Raw genomic sequence first — 19,504 nt, 5'->3', positions numbered from 1 at the left:
CTCCCGCCCTCCGCTGCGGATTTCCAGGTCTTCACTTGCCTGCTGCCCCACCTCCTCTACTTCCTTTGCGTTCTTCTCTCTTCCTCCCAGTCCTCTTTCACCCAGCTCCTCTTGCATCTTCTTTTCGGTTTTCACCTCCTTCTCGCCTTTGTTCTTTTTCATCCCCTTTCCCCCCCTTTCTTCTCCTTTCTTTCCTGCTGTCCTTTTCTTGTTGCTTCTCACATCCTTCTATTTTCCTTTATCTCTTCCTCATTCCCTCTTCGTTTACCCGTTTCCTTTTCCTTTCTTTCCTCTTTCTCTACCCTCCTCCACCTTCTTTCCTCCTTCGGGGCTCCCGTGCCCAGGCCTGACCATGGGCAAAAATAAATTAGTCTTCGCCCAGGGCTCCTGCTACTTCCTTGCCTTCCTGTTTAGCTTCATCGTGGTGGTGCCACTGACTGAGAACTGCCATGACTTCCACGGCCGCTGCTTGCTTTTCACAGAGGGCATGTGGCTGAACACCAATCTGACCGTGCAGGAGCACCAGCGCTTCACGGTGCAGGAGTGGGGTTCTCCCGCTGCCTGCCACTACTCTCTGCTCGCTGCCCTGCTCTCCTTGTCTGTGGCCATTGGGTTAGCCTGGCGGTCGCTCTATCTTCTGTGCAAGGGATTCGACGAGTAAGTAGTGGCGGCCCCCACTCAGCCCCCGGCCCCAGCCTAACCTGCTTGGGGCTAAGAACTATGTCCCTAAAACGCAGCTCTCTCCTTTGGACCCCATCTACTCCCGTGCAAACAATCTCCCTCTCCTGAAAACAATCCCTGCTCCAATGTAAAAAGCCATATCCTTTTCTCCCATATCCTTCCATGGAAGCCCCTGTAAACAGTCTTCCTCCAACAATTCCTCCAGAAAACATCCCCCTCCCTGAGGAAACTGTCTCCTCTCCCAAGCAAAAACCAGCGCTTTGCAAACAAGCTGCCCTATAATTTCTGAAGCCTGTTCCTTCCGATCCCTGCAAATAGACATCCTCCTGTGCAAACACTATCCTCTATCCAAAGATCTGATCTCTGGGTAAGGCTCATTCCTTTCCTATGCTAGGCAAACTTCCCTTCTTCCAGGCAAACTTCCCTTCTTCCGGGTGCAAATATTGCCTAATCATTTCTCTCCAAGCTTGACTCTGGCCTAGAGAAGAACATTCCCTCTCAGTACCATGGACACCTCTCCCATAATCTTACTGCTTGCTGGAATGACTTGGTGCCTAGTGAGGGAGGAAAGGGCCTGGTTGAGGCCTAGGTGAGAAGAAATCAGACTTTTTAAATTTTACCTCACTCCTCAATAAACACATTTTTTTCATCCTAGATGGAAAATGAAAAGTCAGTCATTAATCTAGGTAGATGGGATTTGAATCAATGCAACTATTTGCCAAGTGACCTCCAACAAGTCGCTAAATCCCTCTGAATCTCAGTTTCTTCATTTGTAAAATGGGGAAAATGCAGCTTACACTCTCTCCTCCTCATACAGATAATGTGAGGAAAGTAGTTGGTAAACTCTTGTAGCAGCTAGATGTAGCTATTGTAATAGCTAGATGTAACGGAGCCTTTTACAGTCTGTAAAACATTTATCTCGTTTGAGCCTCACAATGACTCTGGGAGGCAGGTGCTATTATTACCCCCATTCTACACATGAAGAAACTGAGAAGTTAAGTGACTTGCCTAGGGTCACACAGCTAGGAAGTCTCTAAAGTAGAAGGTATCTTTGGCTCTCGGTTTTAATATTCAATCCATTGTACCTAGCTACCCCATCTGCATAGTTATCTGGATATTTGGAATCCCCCAGATGTTTGGGCACTCTGTAGTTCAAACATTTGGATACTGATTTAATTTTTTTACTTTCATTCCATAGTTTGGAGGGTTGGAGATTTATGTTAGCTCTCAGGAATTGCATTTTTCTGCTCTCCTCTCCCCACTCCCAAGTCCAATGAAGCTCTTTTCTGTCTAGAAAATTCCTTGGGACTGAGGAGACAACTTCTAGTGATATCAAGAAATTAAGAAAGACTTACAAAATGTCTCCCCTTTTCAAGGGAATCATCCACAGAGGGTTTTTCCTCCTCAAGATAAATTCTTTGTCCTCAAGTAAACATAACTTTAAAAGGTTATCTGGTAAGGCATGGAGGAGTTGGTGTTTGTTTTGGCATAGGAATGGCCTACTCTGATGGTATCACTGGTCTTTGATTTTTAGTTCTTATTGATAGTAACAAGAAGGTACTTATTGCCTTCTCCTTATTATACAGCAAGTTCCTGGGGGAAGGGAACATTTTCCCACTTTGTATCTGTAGCTCTGATCAAAAGCCTTGAATATTGTAGGCATTTAATAAACATTTATTAATTTTCAATTAGTATGCATTTTCTGAGCATTCACTGCATACCTACCCTGTGGGATCCTAATGTTTAAGAAAGATGAGACTTATACTTTTATACTGTAATATTTCAATAATTTTAATGTATCCATGTGTTCATCAATATTTATATGCCTTCACATGAAGCAGACTGCAATTCACTCATGCCTCTCACCCTGTGTCATTCATACTTAGACTTTCCATTTTCTCCTCTAGAATATCTACCCAATGACCTAGAAGCCTTCCTCAACTGCATTTAACATTTTGTGGTTACCAGTGCATGTGGGTTATCAGTTTATCATCTCTACCTATTGCTACAGGATAGTCCCATCTTCTTTTCTGATCATTATTTCTTGCATGAAATCTTTTTGGTTGCTTCTTGCTTCCAACTCATTTTGGGAATGAATCGAGCCTACTAACATTCATTAAACTTTTCTCCATAGCCAGTGGGATACCTTATAATCTTGATTCTTTGGAGACTGTGGCATTCTATGATTCACAAATACATAGGATTACCAGAAGAATGTTGGTGTTAAAAACATTGCTTTTATGTGAGGGAGAAATCTAATCAATTTTTCATATACTGCACTCCTTTTTCCTTTTCTTCAATTCTTGGCCTAGTTCATTGTTTTTCTTAAATTGGTGCCCAAGATATATGTATTGATGGCCTCATTCAAAGAACTGCTTGCTTAACTAATGGCATGGTATTCTTCATCCATTTGGTTTTTCCTGTATGAATTTCTAGGTCAATGGTTTTTGAGTAGTCATGTATTTGATTAAAGATTCCCTCTAGAATTCTGGAGCTTGATGCAATTGTCAAAATATTATTTAACATGAGAAGTATCTAGAGGGTCACATTATTTACCAAGACTCACTCTTTCTTTTGAACTTTACTCAAGGCATTTTTTATAACAGAAGTGAATAGTTTTGCAAAACATTTATCTTCTTGTTTTATGCTTCACTTGTATTTGTAGCTAAATGATTATTGAATGAAGTTATATCTCTGTTATTGCATCTTTCAAAGTATGATTTTAATATAAGCATAAAAAAACTCCTTCTTAGAGGGAAAAATTTAGAGGCTACATTTTGCTCAACAATGTCAAACATTTTTTTTGTGGTTAACAACCATAGGAGGATTTTGTATTCTCTGTTTCTTTTGATCATGTGATTGAACATGTAGTATGCTACAGGAAAATATTTTTTGGCAAAAATTTGCATGTTTTCTTTGCAGTAATGTCAGTGATGTTTCGTTATTTAAATCACTGTCAAATATTACCAGCAATATTTGTTATTTATATAATCATTAATGATAGACTATGTCATATGATGCTTTATAATTCACAAAATGTATTCCATGATCAGTTTATATTTTTTCTATGATCCTGTGAAGGTGGCAGGGCAGAGAAAGTTGAGGAAACAGGTGTGGAAAGAGTCTTGTCCAGGTCACAGAGCTGACTAGTGAGTGTTAGAGTTCTCAAGATATATAACCTGTGTTAACTTGTGTGGCTCCAAAGGTAAGATCTGTAGGACTTCAGAGAAGTAGAGAAGGGGCCAGACTACAGAGAATGGAGTTCTTAGATGAAGATTCTTTTTTTTTTTATTTTTAAACCCTTACATTCCATTTTGGAGCCAATATTGGCTCCAAGGCAGAAGAGTGGTAAGGGCTAGGCAATGGGGGTCAAGTGACTTGCCCAGGGTCACACAGCTGGGAAGTGTATGAGGCCAGATTTGAAACTAAGACCTCCCATCTCTAGGCCTGCCCCCTTAGATGAGGATTCTTGAAGCAAGTTTAGAACCAAACAGGGATTAAGCTGAGAAAACTTACTCAGATGGTGAGATACAGAATAAAAGGAACTGATAAGTACAAAAACAGCTATAACTTTTTTTTCTAGTGGCAAAGAATTGGAAACTGAGGGGGTTCCCATCATTATGGAATGAATGAATGACTTTCGATATATGAATATGATGTAATACTATTACTCTATAGTATAGGAAAAAATGAAGGGGCTAGTTTCAGAGAAAGCTAGGAAGATTTGTATGAACTGATGGAGAGTGAAGTGAGCAGAATAGAGGACACTTTAAAACAATTGTAACAATATTTTAAAGGCAAATATCCTTGAAAGATTTAGGAACTCTGTGCCACACAATGACCAGCCACAATTCCAGAAGACTCATGAAGAAACATGTTATTCATGTTCTGACAGAGAGGTGATGAACTGAGAGTGTAGATGGAGACTTTTTTGGGACATAGCCAATATAGTAATCTGTTTTTGTTGACTATATATATCTATATATCTATATATCTATATCTATATCTATATCAACAAGTATTTTTTTCTCAATGTGTTGTTGGGTGATGTAGAAAGGAGATAAGGGAGATTTTCATTGGAAAAATACATTATTTAATAGAAAAATAAATTTAATAGAAAATATTTAATTTAATAGAAAATAAAAATAAATACAACTTAATTAACTTTATCAGTCATGTCAGACTAATCTCTTTCTTTATAAAAAAAGAATTACTTTTTTTTTTTGAGGGACAAATTCCAAAAGAATGTAAAAAAATCTTGCACCTTATTGAGTCCAAAAAAGATGATTCAAAAATATCACTGGCCTAGAAGTCTTTATGAGAATTATCTATATGTGAGTGGAGGATATCCTTAGTAAGGATATTAGGGGGGAGGGAACAATCAAGTTTATTCAAATGATATTCAACAAATGATTACATCTTTACCATCTCACAACTGTCTGAAAGCTGTATAGTTTATAAGATTTTTATGCTTATTGTTTGTTGATTACAAAAGAAAAGCCATTAAAAAGATAAAGATCTCTTAAGACCTTTTGAAAAAATTTAACTACAGAAATAACTTTGCTAAATGATCATCAAATAAGCATTAGGCAATACACAAAAGAGAGATAGGTATATTTATAAAAAATATTTGCCATTGTGATAGAGAAGATTCAAAGCAAAGCACAGGTGAAGGAGGGGCTACATAGCATTATATTAATATCATCAAAGTCCCCAGACACTGTGAAACTTCTAGGAAGAGAATTGTAATCAGTTAAAGGATTCTGGCTCTACCATTCACATAGGAAAAAACAAATGGATGAAGACTATCTATTGCCCAGATTTTTACATGCATCTAAATGGACATCCTTCAGAGCTCATCCAATAGGATGTATTTATGGGACAGACACTACAGATCTTCACTGAGTTTTGCTCAGAGTTGAAAAGGAGAAGAATGAGCTGGATTGTTTACAGGAAATTACAAAATATCTTTTACTGACCCCCAAATTCCCATGACAGTAAAGGTCCATCTTTTCTTTCTTTTAAAAATATTTGTTTTTAACATCCATTTAAAACATTTTTGAGTTCCAAGTGCTCTCCTTTCCTTGAATCTTTCCCTTACCCATATTGCCTATCTTTTCATGCAATATTTTATTAGTTTTTATGTGAGACTTAGAATACTACTATCCACCCAAAATTAAAAATAAGCACCACAGAGAGAGAAATGGAGATGGTTGTAAGTAGATTGAAATATATAAACAATGAGGAATTCCAAAGATTGGAGTAAAGAGTGTCACTAAAGAATTATAAGATAATATAGTTGCCTTGATTTTGTGGTAAGAGATTGAGAAGATCACAAGTAGTTGACCAGAGACCTCCACTGGTACCCTCAATATGTTAGAAGAAAGTAAGGAAGGACTTGGGGCTAACTAATAGGAGATACAGATGAGAGTACCACAAGATAGCAGGCACAGCCAAGTTGTGACATTTATCATGGGAGGAATTAAAGGAACATAGATTAAGAATTAAAAGAGGCACGAAAGGATCTTAAAGGTCTTCAAGTTCAATTTCCTCATTTAAAAGATTAGAACACAAGTATGGATGATTTAAGTTATTTGCCCAGGATCACACAGTATCTGAAATAGGATCTGGACTCGGGTTTTCTTGACTTCATGTCTTTAATCTCTAACCACTGGGCAACTTAGCTGCCCATGCTCTCTGGAATTTCATTATCCTGCAAAATCATATCAGCCTTCTTCCCACATCCTCATTTAAGGAGGGTATCCAGGGGCATAATTTCCCAGCTGGCTACCCTGGTGTCCTTTCCTTCCCCACTTTTCATTTTCTTTTTATGTCTCCCTCTTTTAGATTGTGAACTTCTTGATGACAAGAACTGTCTTTTTCTTTTGTTTGTATCCTCAGAACTTAGCATAGTGCAAGGAACATAGTAGATGTTTAATAAATCTTTATGTATCAACTGACTAGACCATTAGATTTTGGGAAAAAACATGGTATAGGCATAAGCATAGTATAACTGAATTTTAGGAAGACAATTGACAACATCAACTGTTATGTTTATGGATACGTAGAACTGTTTATTATATGATAGAATAGGTAGGTGGATTCAGAATTGGTTGACTGTTGAGCCCAAAAATAATCATTAATGAATCCTTGTCAACTGGGACCGAGGTCTAAAGCAGAGAGCTCCAGCAATCTGTCATTGGCATTATTCTATTCAACATTTTAATCAGTGACTTGAATGATGATATAGATGACAATTTAAAAAATCAACTTTCAAATATGACAGAATAAGGAGGAATAATTTACAAATTGGATGATCAAGTCAGGATCCAAAAAAGATCTTGACAGGTTAAAATAATAGGCCAAACCAAATAAAATTTACTTATTTTAATCCTTTGGGGATCCAAAATTTAATCAGTATATGTCCCACTTCCTCAGATCTATATGAGATAATTTAAGAACTGTTGAACTTCCTGAAAGCTATGACCAAAAATAAAACCTGAAAATCATATTTCAAAAAGTTATCCATGAAAACTCCCCAGATTTATGAGAACCAGGAGGCTAAGTGAAAATAGAAGTTTCCTAACAGAAAAAATACTCCCAGGAAGGTTTTAGCCAAAATCCAGAACCTCTATGAGAAAGAAAAATATTGCAATCAGCCAGAATGAAAAAAAATCAAGTATCATAGAATCATAGTCAGGATTAAACAAAACTTTGCAGCAACTATTGTAACATTGAGAAAATCTTATAATGTGAAATTCCAGAAAGCAGATGATAAAGGCTTACAATCAAGAATGACACCTTAAAAGACTGAGTATAATCCTACATGGAGAAAAATGGATCTTTAATGGAATAGAGAACATTTAAAATTCAAGATTAAAAGGTTAGAGCTGAGTGGAAACTTTGACTATAAATATAGGAATCAAAAGAAACTTACAAAAGTATATTCATTTGGAACTAAATGATGATAAAGTACCTATGGGAAAGAGTAGACAAGGATCCCTTCAAAATCCTAATGTGTTCAAATGTTACAGGCAGATTTCAGGGAAAAAAACCAGAAAACTATGGGTTTTATTGTTCTGTTTTGATTATCTTAAGGGCGGGGGAAGGGAAAGGATAAGGAAAAACAAAGAACAAAATGAGAAAGAAAGGGGTAGAATTTGCTATGTCTCATTATGGGGTGCACAAGAAGAAGAGTATACAAACAAAGGAAAGGGCAGGTGTAGAAAGTATCACATGAACCTCATTCTCAGTTGGACAAAGAAGGGTTGAAGACAAATACACATAAGGATTTGATGTATTAAACAGGGGAATAGGCAGGGATAGTAAAGGGAGAGACAAATTTAAGAGGGAAGAGAGAGTTGGAGAGGTCTGATAAGCAAAACAAATTTCAATTGTGGTAGGTAAATCATCAGGGAGAGATTAAAAGGAAAGAAAGTGTAAAAAACCAATGACTGAAGTGTAGGTGAGGGGAATATAGGACTGATACTGGAGTAGAAGTAGGTAGCTTCAAATACAGTTCACTAGTGCTGACCACATTTGTTTCCTTTCACTATCCTCTCTTTGGAGAGTGGCTTAGGGAGCAAAGAAAGGAAAAAACAGAAAATATGATGGAGAAAAAATATACAATTAACAATCATAACTGTGAATGTGAATGAGAATAACTCACCTATAAAATGACAGGATGGAATGGTTTGAGAAATAGAATCCAATAATATGTTGTTTACAAGAAATTATTTGAAACAAAGATTCATTTATATATTGTTACTCCAAATATGCATGTGTGTGCACTCATGTGCATATTTGATACAGTGATATAATGCTTAAACTATTTTTGTAAACACAATCTATGAATATCTGCTCAGTTTGTTATAATTTTCAATCTGAACTTGGCCTGACTTAGCTCTGACTGGCAACACTATGCCTCTTATAGCCTGGTAATATTCTATTACCTTCATGTAATTTAGCCATTTTCTTATAAATTTAAGTCATTTAGTAAAATTTGTTTATTTAGCCATTCTCCAGTCTACTTTATTTCTAGTTTTTTGTTACTATGAAAGTTGCTATAAATATTTTGGTGTCTATTATACATTTCTTTTTATTATTGACCTTCTTAGGATATATGCCTAGCACAAGCTTTGTGTTAGGGAAGCTAAGTGGGTCAGTGGATAGAGAGCCAGGCCTAGAAATGGGAAGTCTTGGGTTCAAATTTGGCCTGAGATACTTTCTAGCTGTGTGACTCTAGGAAAATAATTTAATCTAAATTGCCTAGCCCTTACCATTCTTCTGTCTTGGAACTGATACTTAGTATCAATTCTAAGACAAAGTAAGGGTTAAAAAACAGATCTCTGAGTTAGATATGAATATTTAATCATTTTCTTAAAATAATTGTTCTCAAATTATTTTCCAAATGATTGGACCAAATTATAGCTTCACTAACAATGGATTAAAGAGCCAGTTTCCCACAACTCATCCAACATTAGCTATCTCTATCTTTTGGCATCTTTATGAATTTTCTTGGTCTGAAGTCAAACTCAGAGTTGGTTTATTTTGTGTTTCTCAGATTTTCAGAATAATCTATCATATAGTTGTTAATAACTTAAAATTTTTCTATTGAGAACTATCTGTTCATATCCTTTCACTACTTATCCACTGAGGAATGGTTTTTGGTTTTATCTGTTTGTGTTTCCTATGAACTTAGGATATCACCTCCTTGTCAGAGAAATTTGATATTAAGGTTTGTTTTCTACAACTGACCACTTACCTTCTTATCTGGGTTATATTTTATTCATTCATAAACCTTTTACTTTTATGTAATCAAAATTATTTATTTTATCTTTTGTGGTCACTTTCATTCCATATTCAGTTAGCAATTTTCCTTCTACAGCACATACTTGTAATTATCAGGTAATGTGTCCATTTATAGCTTATTATAATATATAATTTATAAAATATTTGTTTATAACTTTCTTCAAAATAATTTATACTTTTCCCCCAGAAGTTCTTGTCAAATATAGAGTTCTTAAGGATTTTATGTTCCAGAGTTCATTGAACACTCATTTGTTGAATTTCATTGTTTTTTACTTTTTCTCTATTCTATGATTTACCTTTTTAAAAAATTTTGTATTTGATTTTTCTATCCTAATGCTCTTTTCTCCCAGCTGAATATAAGCAACTCTAGACCAGGGACTATTTCTTTTTGCTTTTGTCATCTCTGCCACCTTGTGAGCATAGTACTGTGCTCATAGTAAGTGATGAATTGAATCTAGAGAGTTCTGCAGTATAAATATTATTAAGTTTACTTGCAGATGAAATGCATGTGTTCAGATTCCTAGAATTTAGAACTGGAAGGGACCTAAATTATCTGTTCTCTTCTCCCTCCACCCTTGTTTTACACAGCTGATTTATTCAAAGTGACAGAGGCAAGGTACAAAAAGGATATCCTTTCCAAATTTGGTGCTCTTTTAACCACATGATACTGTCTTTAGTCGGACCTATTCTTCCAACACTGCTAATCTGTGGTTCTGTGTCTTATAGAAAAAAGTTGGCCTGGAAAATACTGTGGCCCTGTTATCAACTATTCGACTTGGCTGGTTTTCTGAGGGGTGGGTAGTTTCTTGCCTTTCAGCTGAGGTGTATTCCCTAAGGTAGGATGTGTGTGTCTTGTCTGGGGAAGCTCCTGTATATCTTTTCCTTCTTTCCTTCCTTCCTTCCTTCCTTCCTTCCTTCCTTCCTCTCTTTCTTTTATGACACACAAATTATGAGGTGGGTTAACACTGAGAATATATTTATAAAGGAAAGAACATTAAACCTAAAGTCAAGAATCCTTGAAAATAATTGAGACTACTTTCAATAATAATCTCAGATTATTATTGGGGCAGCTGGGTAGCTCAGTGGAGTGAGAGTCAGGCCTAGAGACAGGAGGTCCTAGGTTCAAAACCCGGCCTCAGCCACTTCCCAGCTGTGTGACCCTGGGCAAGTCACTTGACCCCCATTGCCCACCCTTACCAATCTTCCACCTATGAGACAATACACTGAAGTACAAGGGTTTAAAAAAAAATAATAATCTCAGATGTAGAGAGATAGGAGGTCCTGAGTTCAAATCTAGCCTCAGATACTCCCTAGCTGTGTGACCATTTAACTTTCATTGCCTAACCCTTACCATCCTTCTGCCTTGGAGCCAATACGTAGTATTGATTCTAAGATGGAAGGTAAGGGTTAAAAAAAAAGAAAATTATTGAGATGCTCTATTTTATCTTTAGGGTAGCTAGGTGGTATAGTAGATGGAAGGCCATGCCTGAAGTTGGGAAGACTCCTCTTCTTGAGTTCAGATGTGGCCCCAGACTGTAGCTATGTACCTGGACAAGTCACTTAACATTATTTGTCTCAGTTTCCTCATCTGTCAAATGAGCTAGAGAAGGAAACGTCAAGCCACCCCAGTATCTTTGCCAACAAAACCCCAAGTAAGGTCATGAAGAGTTGAGCCCAAATGAAGAAAGACAACAAAATTTTATCTTTTGTAGTCACCTCTGTCCTGTATTTGGTTAGAATCTTTCCCTATGCCATAGCTGCCAAAGATGCCCGATTTTTTTTCTATTTTTTCATGGTTTGACTTATAATCATCAGTTACTATAAGTATTTTGAGCTCATTGTGACATGTAATTTATAAAATGTTGGTCCAATCCTAATTTTTTTTCAAATTATCTACAGTTTTCCTATCAGGTCTTTTCAAATTCTTCTTTAAGGATTTCTTGTCCTTATTTAGACTTGCTTTAGAGTCTCCACTAAAAGAATGAACCTGGGCAAACTTACCTTTTCTGATCTTCAGTTTTCTTATCTGTAACATAAGGATTAGTAGTCAATTAATCAGTATTTATTGAGCCCTCCTTTGTGCCAGGCACTGTGCTAAGCAGTGGGGATACAGAAGGAGGTTCTCTACTGTAATAGTGAGGGAAGAGCTTTGTAAGCCTCAGAATACATAGAAATGGGAACTATATTTTATATAGTTAGGATTTTCTTCCCTGAGGCTAATGAAGGTAGGGTCATATGTGAATCTCCATCCAGCTTACCTGCTGTTGGCAATATAATGTGCTGGCTGGGCATTTACAAAAGTATAAATGCATCCAAGTGAAGAGGGAATGACACCTGCTATAATCATCATGGGATGAATGGAGCAGCCATATGGGACTCTGAGAAGAGATTGCCAGGATGGATGGCAGGGAGTCCTGGATTCCCAGGGAGCTTGCAGATGCCATAGGTTGGCTGTGTCTTTGCTTTTCTCTCTACAGGACCTGCCTTGAATCGTTTGCGGCCTTGATGCTTAATATCTTCATCCTCTTCGTTGTTTTTATTGCCTGTACTATCATCAGTGTGGGATTTGACATGTGGTGTGATGCCATCACAGAAAAAGGCAGCATGCCCAACAGGTATGTGCTCTGTCTGCTTCTTTGTGCTCTGGGGAGAAGGTGCGTATGAGTGTGTGTGTTTGAGGATGAAAGGAAGGCTCAAGGCAGCTCTATGTTCAAATGGGTGGATAAATGAATAAAAAAGTTAATTTCTTACTCTGCTTCATGCATTGTGCTAAGCTCTGAGGATACAAATAGAAAAAGCAAGACAACCTCTTCTCTCAACAAGGTTACATGCTAATTAGAGAGACAACATATAAAGGAAGTTCAACTACATGAGTGAATGGAAAGATCCAGAAGGTTACAATGGTGGGGTAAATGGCAAGGTCTAGATGTTCTTGGTTTCCAGGAGAAGGCTAGAAGATAGCACTGGGGGACTGTAGGCTATAGAGGCAAGAAAGTTGAAAAGGTCTGGATGATTTTACAAGGCAATGAGAAGGCAGATGATAAAGGGCTGGTGGTCCTCCATTTCATCAGAAGGAATGGAGTTGTTGACTCCTATCTCATTTAAGGTCTGTGAGCAGTCAAGCATCTGGGACTAAGGCAAGAGGATAACCCCCAGTGGTGGGGATTATTTTTACCCATTTACTCAAATTTATTTGGGTTCTGAGACAGCTAAAGCTGGAGGAGGGAATGAAGGAGGATTATAAAGGGAAGGGGAGGAGCATTAGATGGGCAGATGAAGGACATGGGTTACTTGGGTAAGGACCTTAATTTCCTCCTTTGTAAAGGAATGGTGAGGGAGTGTTGGGCTAGATAACTTCTCAAAGTAGAGAGATGCTTGAATGGTTGGCTTCTTCCCAATTGAATTACAAAACATGTGTGGGGCTCCTTCTGGTGATTCTTGGAACTGGCAGAGTGATTTCTTTCAAGTCCTAGGAGAAGACCATATCAGGTTTGTTAGAAGAAGCAGTGTCAAAGCTCCGGATTTGCTTTCTTCTTTGCATTTACATTGCTTTTTTAGAGATTTTTCTCCATTGAAGAAAATCTTTGGAAGTGGGACTGTTCTCTTGGGAGGAAGAGATGAATTTTGGAAATAACTTTCTGTCCCAATATCTGTGCTTTTTTAGCTGTGAAGAGCTTCAGAATATGGACTTGGACCTGAATCCTGAAAACTCGGCCTTCTATGACCAGTTTTCTCTTGCCCAGGTAGGAGTGATTGCAAGATTGGGTGAGGAGTGCTATTAGCTGTTAAGGAGACTATTCTAGGGATGAGGGGGAGTCCTGCCAACCTTGGCCTTTTGGTTCAATCCACAGACCTAGAAGGGAATTTAGAAGACATTTAGTCCATCTCTGCCTAAGAAGGAACCTTCCATCTCTCTATTAAGTGGATATATAGACTTTTCTGGAATATATCCAGCTGTGGGGAGATCACAGGGAAAGGCATAAACATTTTATTAAGCCCCTACTATGTGCCAGCTACTGTGCTAATTGCTTTATCATTATTATCTCACTTGATTCTCATAACAACCCTGGGAAGTAGGTGACATTATTGTCCCCATTTTACAGTTGAGGAAACTGAGGCAGTCAGACATTAAGTGATACATCCAGGTGGGATATCTAAGTGGCTCAGTGGATAGAAAGCCAGATTTAGAGAGGGGAGGTCTGGGGTTCAAATTTGGCCTTGGATATTTCCTAGCTGTGTAACCCTGGGCAAGTCACTTAACCTCAGTTGCCTAGACTTTACTGCTCCTCTTCCTTGGAATCAAACTTAGTCTTAATTTTAAGGTTTAAAAAAATGATATACCCAGAGTCATACCTCTAGTAAATGCATGACGCTAGATTTGAACTCAAGTCTTCTCAATTCCAGGTTCAGGGCTCTATCCACTGCACCACCTAGTTGGACCATACAATTATGAATCTAGAACTAGAAGGAACCTTAGGGGTTATCTAGTTCAATCCCATCATTATGCACATGAAGACCAGAGAGATCATTGACTCACTCTTTCCTATGGTAGCCCATTCTTAATTTTTGTAAATCTCTACTTTCTATCTTAGAATCAATACTAAGTGTCAGTTCCAAGGCAGAAGAATGGTAAGGGTGAAGCAATTGGGGTTAAAAGATTTGCTTAGGGTCACACAACTAGGAAGTGTCAAAATCTAGATTTGAACCCCAGACCTCCTATCTCTAGGCCTGGCTAACTATCCACTGAAGCGGCTAGCTGTCCCTTGCTCATTCCTTTTTTGATAGTTATTTTTACCAAGTTATTCCCCATAATAAGTCATTATCTTCCTCCCATTGTTTTTTAGCAGTGTCCTTGGGGTTAAGAAGAGCAAGTCAGAGCCCTCCTCCACTAGACAGCCCTTCAGACCCCTACAGGCTGGTCAGTATTGAGAATCAGGAGATCTTGGCAATTCTGTTGGTTGGGAAACAGTGAGGTACAGCAGAGTGAGTAGTGATTTTGGATTCACAACCTGTATCTGATGCTTGGTTCCTGTATGATCTTGGACAAGTCATAGCCTCCCTGATCCTCAATTTATTCATCTATGAAATGGGAAGGTTGGACTAGATAGCCTCTGAGGTTCTTTCCAGCTTTAGTTTTGTAATCCTACTGGGGAGAACGTCCTGAAGTCAAGATGTCCTGGGGTTGAGACCAGGATCCCCTGATGCTTCCTTGGTAAAGCAAGTTCTTTGTTCCTTATTTCTCAGAAGCAAATAATAATATGTGTACTACCGGCCTTAGAGAGTTTTTTAGAGGAAAGTGCTTTGCAAACCTCAGGCCCAGATAGTCAAAGTGACTTTCAAAGGTCACACAGGTGATGAGTGGGCTTCTGGATCTAGATGGGACCTTGAATATCGTCTAGTCCAAACGTTTCATACCACCCATCAGGAAACTAATGTCCAGATAGTTTCAGGCTGAACTTGCCGAAAGTCACACAGGTAGCAAAATGTCAGAGTGGGGACTTGAAATCCAGTGCTCTTTTCTCTTCCAAATGAAACGTTAAAGACATTTCCATGCAAATGATGTCTAAAATGTACTAGCTTTAAGTTGTATTCCCCCTTTTTTGGAAGGTTAGTGGATTTTTTATCCCACTCCTGAGCACAGCAGGCTTTTGGTCAGACTTCTTCATCTTGAGATTCATTAAATTATTTCTTCTAACTGATTGATTGCTTTCCCAAAGATCTGAAAAACAGAAGAGAGAGGCAAGTTATCCAGGCAGGCCAGCTTTTGGCATTCCTTAGTGCTGAGGCTGAGTTGAGTTAGCTGAGCTAAACATTCATTAGATAGGATGGTGTTAGCAAAGAGAACTTTGGATTGGAAATCAGATCTCTGCTCTGGTCCTGGCTTTACTGTTCATGTGCTGTGTGACACTGAGCAAGTTGATTCCCTTCTTGGAGTCTGTTTCCTCTTCAGGAAAATGAGGGGATTATCTGGTTGTCCTTTCCCAGGAAGGGAAGTGTGTTTAGAGGAACAAAGACCACATTTGTTCCAAGAGAGTCATAGATCACTCCCTGGTGTATCCTTATAAAGGCAGGCATCAGATACTTATAAAAGTATAAAGTATACTTATAAAGGGGATCCAGATACTACTAGTTGTCATCATATGCAGTATTTTCATAATCTTTCCTGGGTTCAGAAACAAAAAGGCCATGTCCTTTCATAGAATATAAGAGGGAAAATCTCAGAGTTGCCCACTGATCTTTTGATTTTAACTATGGATAAGAGAATCAATGAATAAATATTTCTTAAGAGGGCAATTAGGTGGCTCAGTGGATTGAGAGATCCTAGAGATGGGAGGTCCTGGGTTCAAATTTGCCCTCAGACACTTTCTAGCTATGTGACCCTTGGCAAATCACTTAGCCCCCTTTGCCTTGCCCTTACTTCTTTTCTACCTTAGAACTAATACACAACATGGATTATAAGATGGGAGGTAAGGGTTTAAAAATAAATAAACGTTTTTAAGGGCCTACTTTGTGCCAGGTACTGTGCTAAGTACTGGGGATACCAAAAGAGGCAAAATTCAGTTCCTGCTCCCAAAAGAACTCACAATCTATTGGAGTAGTGGTTTGGGCTAGGGAAAGGCTCTCTTGAAAAACCCCTTTGCCCCTGAAGGTGAGAGAGTACAGTGTCTTGGAGACAGAAGGTGAAATAGGTGAGACATCTCACTTGAAGCTGAAGTAGAACCAAGTCTGGGTGGGAATACTTCCCTTCCAGGCTCCTAGTCCTCATCAGCTTGGGCTAGATTTTGTTTAGGTTCAGGGAGGTAAAGATTGGGACAGTTTTGTACTTTAACTGATTCATGTTGGTTTCTAAATTGGACAATAATGATAAACCATGGTAATAATAGACAGTAATATTCAATTTCTCATGGAATGATGAGTGGTTGAGAGGAAAAGTCCCTGTTTGGGGAACCTGGGATTATTTCCTGGCTCTACAAAATACTGCCTGTGTGATATTGGGCAAAGCAACTTAGCCTCTCTGAGACTCTGTTTTCTCATGTATAAAATGGGGCTAGTTCTTACTTATACCACCTACTTCACAGGGTAACACTTTGTAAGTCTGAAAGCACTATAGGAATAGGGATTATTCTTTATTATTATTATTATTATGATGATGATGATGTTTGAACCATTCTTTTTACTTTTCAAAACACTTTCTCATTTTCATTTGCTCATCTGTTTCTCATAACCACCCCATGAGGTAAGCAGGGCAGGGATTATTGGCATCATTTTTAGATGGGAAAGCTGGAGGATGGAGGGGATGTTACTGACCTGGGCCTCCCTCTCCATGAAGTCTTCCCTGTTTCTCCTGATCTCTAGGGTTATCACTCTCCCTGAACTTCTACTTGGCTGAAACTTGCAACTTGGTGCCTGATTATGTTCTTTTGTTTATTGCTCTCTCAGGACATCAAATCATAGAATTATAGAAGAGATTTCAGAGAGCATTTAGGCCAACCTGACACATAGTTATTGAATCAATTAATTAAGCATTAAATAAGCACCTACTATATGCAAGGTACTTTTTTAGTTACTAGGTGTATAGACAAAAACAAATAGTCCCTGTCCTCAAGGAGACTACATCTTACTATCATCCAGTCTCTGAGCACTGGAAATTTGCCAAAGGCAGAGGGACTCTGTTTGTCTCTTGCTCATACTAGAGGCCCAGGAACACATTAGGGCACCAAATAAGCTCAACAGATGGACCCATTGCCCAAATACCTATTCTCTTTTTTCTCTGTGCCCCCTCTTTATTGAGCATTCTTCCCATGGAACTATTAACTCCCATTCCCAAACCCCAAAGGACGATGCATTCCCTTGTACCTCCCCTCAGATCCTTCCGCTCTATCCTTCTGTCCTAGTTTGGTCTCTGGGCTGCCTGGTTGGCCTGGTTGGGCATCACCATCTTGGCCTTCCTGAAGGTCTACCACAACTACCGGCAGGAGGACCTGCTGGAGAACCTCATCCACGAGAAGGAGCTGCTGCTGGGCCGAGCCTCGTCGAGGACCTTTTTTCAAGATGAGAAGAGTGGCATGATCTAATTCCAGGGCCACCCTCCTTTCTCCCTCTCCCTGCAGTACCCTCCTTGTTCCCATTTGTACCCTGGGGCCCCGGTCTTGCCTCACCCTGGTAGTGCTTGCTGAAGCAAAGTCATTGCTGTTTTGGATTAAAATGAGATCTGGTTTAAAGTCACCTAATTTGTATTCACCTGAAATGTCCAGGTAGCATTGAGAGATTCTTCTGTGTCTTCCCCATTCCCATGCTCAATCTCTTCTCCTCCCCAGCCACTTTTTGTTTGCCATGCCCCGGCAGTGCCAGTTTGATCCATCTTAGTTCCAACTCACCAATTAAAGTGGCACTGGTGGCTAAATTGTGCTCACTTAACTGGGCTAAAGTTGAACTTTGCATGACCACTCAAAAAAGAGTTTGTGAAATAAATTAGAGTCCATGAGCAAGATAGCAAAAGACATGTTTATACCACTTTCAGGAACAAATGATTATCAAAGTATTTGAGCAAATCAGGTTCCTTTTACATCTATCCTTTCACATCATCAGGACCAACGCAAATGATGTTGCTAAGGCTATTTCTGCTTGGAAAACTTTTGGTAGTAAATTTATAACCACTTTATATACTCCAGAATAACATAATGACTTCTTAAAATTACTCTGAATTTGAACTTCAATTCCATACGCGTTTAATAAGCACCTACTATATGTAAGACAGGCAGCATCATGGCACAGTACTGAATCAAAAGTACCAAGACCTGGGTTTCAATCTTGCCTCTGATGTGATGATTAGTCCCATGACCCCTCAGGATACACATTCAGTGTCTCTTAGTCTTAGGCAAAAGGCTACAAGTTCTCTACCAAGTCGTGGATGAGTTATACTCTTTGGTGGTGATGGGTGGTGGTGAGTTCCCAAACCAAAAAAAGTCATAGATTTTTGAGAATTGTGCAAAACATGATTCTAGGTGCTGGCAATACAAAGAGAGGGCAGAGACCCTATTTTCAAATAATTTCTAATCTTTTTTTTGCCAGTTCATTCATTCAAAAATATTTCTTGACCACCTATTAAGGGGGAGGTCTGAATTAGTAAGGTATGATTCTAATTGCACTGTTTAGTCCAATCTCCTAACTGCAAGCTTACCTTATTTGGTGTGTAAAATTGCTTTGTAATATGCTAAGCGGACCCAAGTCATTTTTGCTGCAACTATCCACCCAATCACCCAAGGGCAGTTTTCACTACTAAATTTAAGTTGTTCAATACCCAGAGACAGCCTGGGATGGTCAATAGAATACTAACTTTGAAGTCACTAAGACCTGGGTTCAGATCCTGCTTTAGGCATTTAATAGCTGCATGATACTGAAAAAGTCATTTAACCTTTCTGGGTCTCACTCTTCTGGTTTGTGAAGTGTGGGGTCTGGACTTGATGATTTCTAGGCTCCCTTTGGCTCTAAATCCATGAGAGCATCTTATGTTTCAGCTGGTGAACAACTAGCCCCTATCTCCCTGCCCTCCATGAGCATTACTTGGCTGCCCAGCAGACAGCCCTCTTTAGGAAGTGAATTAATCCTCTTTGGGATTGGTATTTTCTTCAGCTAATGGACCGAGTCTTGCCTCAGGCTCAGATAAAAAGAAGCACTGAGGTGAGGCTATGTGATATAACAAAGTACTCAATTTGGATTTCCAACCTTCTCTCTATATGGCAAATCCTTTTCCTTCCATTTAGCCTCAGTTTTCTCTGTAAAATCAAGGTGCCAGACTAGATATTCTCTTAGACATCTCAAGATAGTTCTCTTGCTTTCAACACTAAATCTTATGTGCCCAAATAACTTGGACTAGTCTCAGAGCATCTATCCAGACTGCAGCAAGATGATGTTTGCTTTTTTTTTTTTTCCTGAATTTTAGACTAGACCCAGATCTTGCTCCTTTGACTAGAAATCAGTGTTCTCTCCCTGTAGAACTGGGGCTGGGTTG

General features: G+C 38.7%; 1 protein-coding gene across 1 annotated transcript; it reads left to right on the top strand.

Moving 5' to 3' along the window:
• Window positions 1–352: 352 nt before the first annotated feature.
• On the top strand, window positions 353–17,567 carry TMEM179 (transmembrane protein 179). Its single transcript, XM_044661891.1, has 4 exons — window positions 353–657; window positions 11,970–12,107; window positions 13,157–13,235; window positions 17,388–17,567. Exons 1-4 carry the CDS (start codon window positions 353–355, stop codon window positions 17,565–17,567), a joined length of 702 nt encoding a protein of 233 aa, XP_044517826.1.
• Window positions 17,568–19,504: the final 1,937 nt, after the last annotated feature.

This window comes from Gracilinanus agilis, chromosome 2 (genome assembly GCF_016433145.1).
Source record: "Gracilinanus agilis isolate LMUSP501 chromosome 2, AgileGrace, whole genome shotgun sequence".
NCBI classification, from domain to species: Eukaryota; Metazoa; Chordata; class Mammalia; order Didelphimorphia; family Didelphidae; genus Gracilinanus; species Gracilinanus agilis.
Note: the sequence above shows the minus strand (reverse complement) of the source record. Positions and strands in the feature narration are given on the sequence as shown.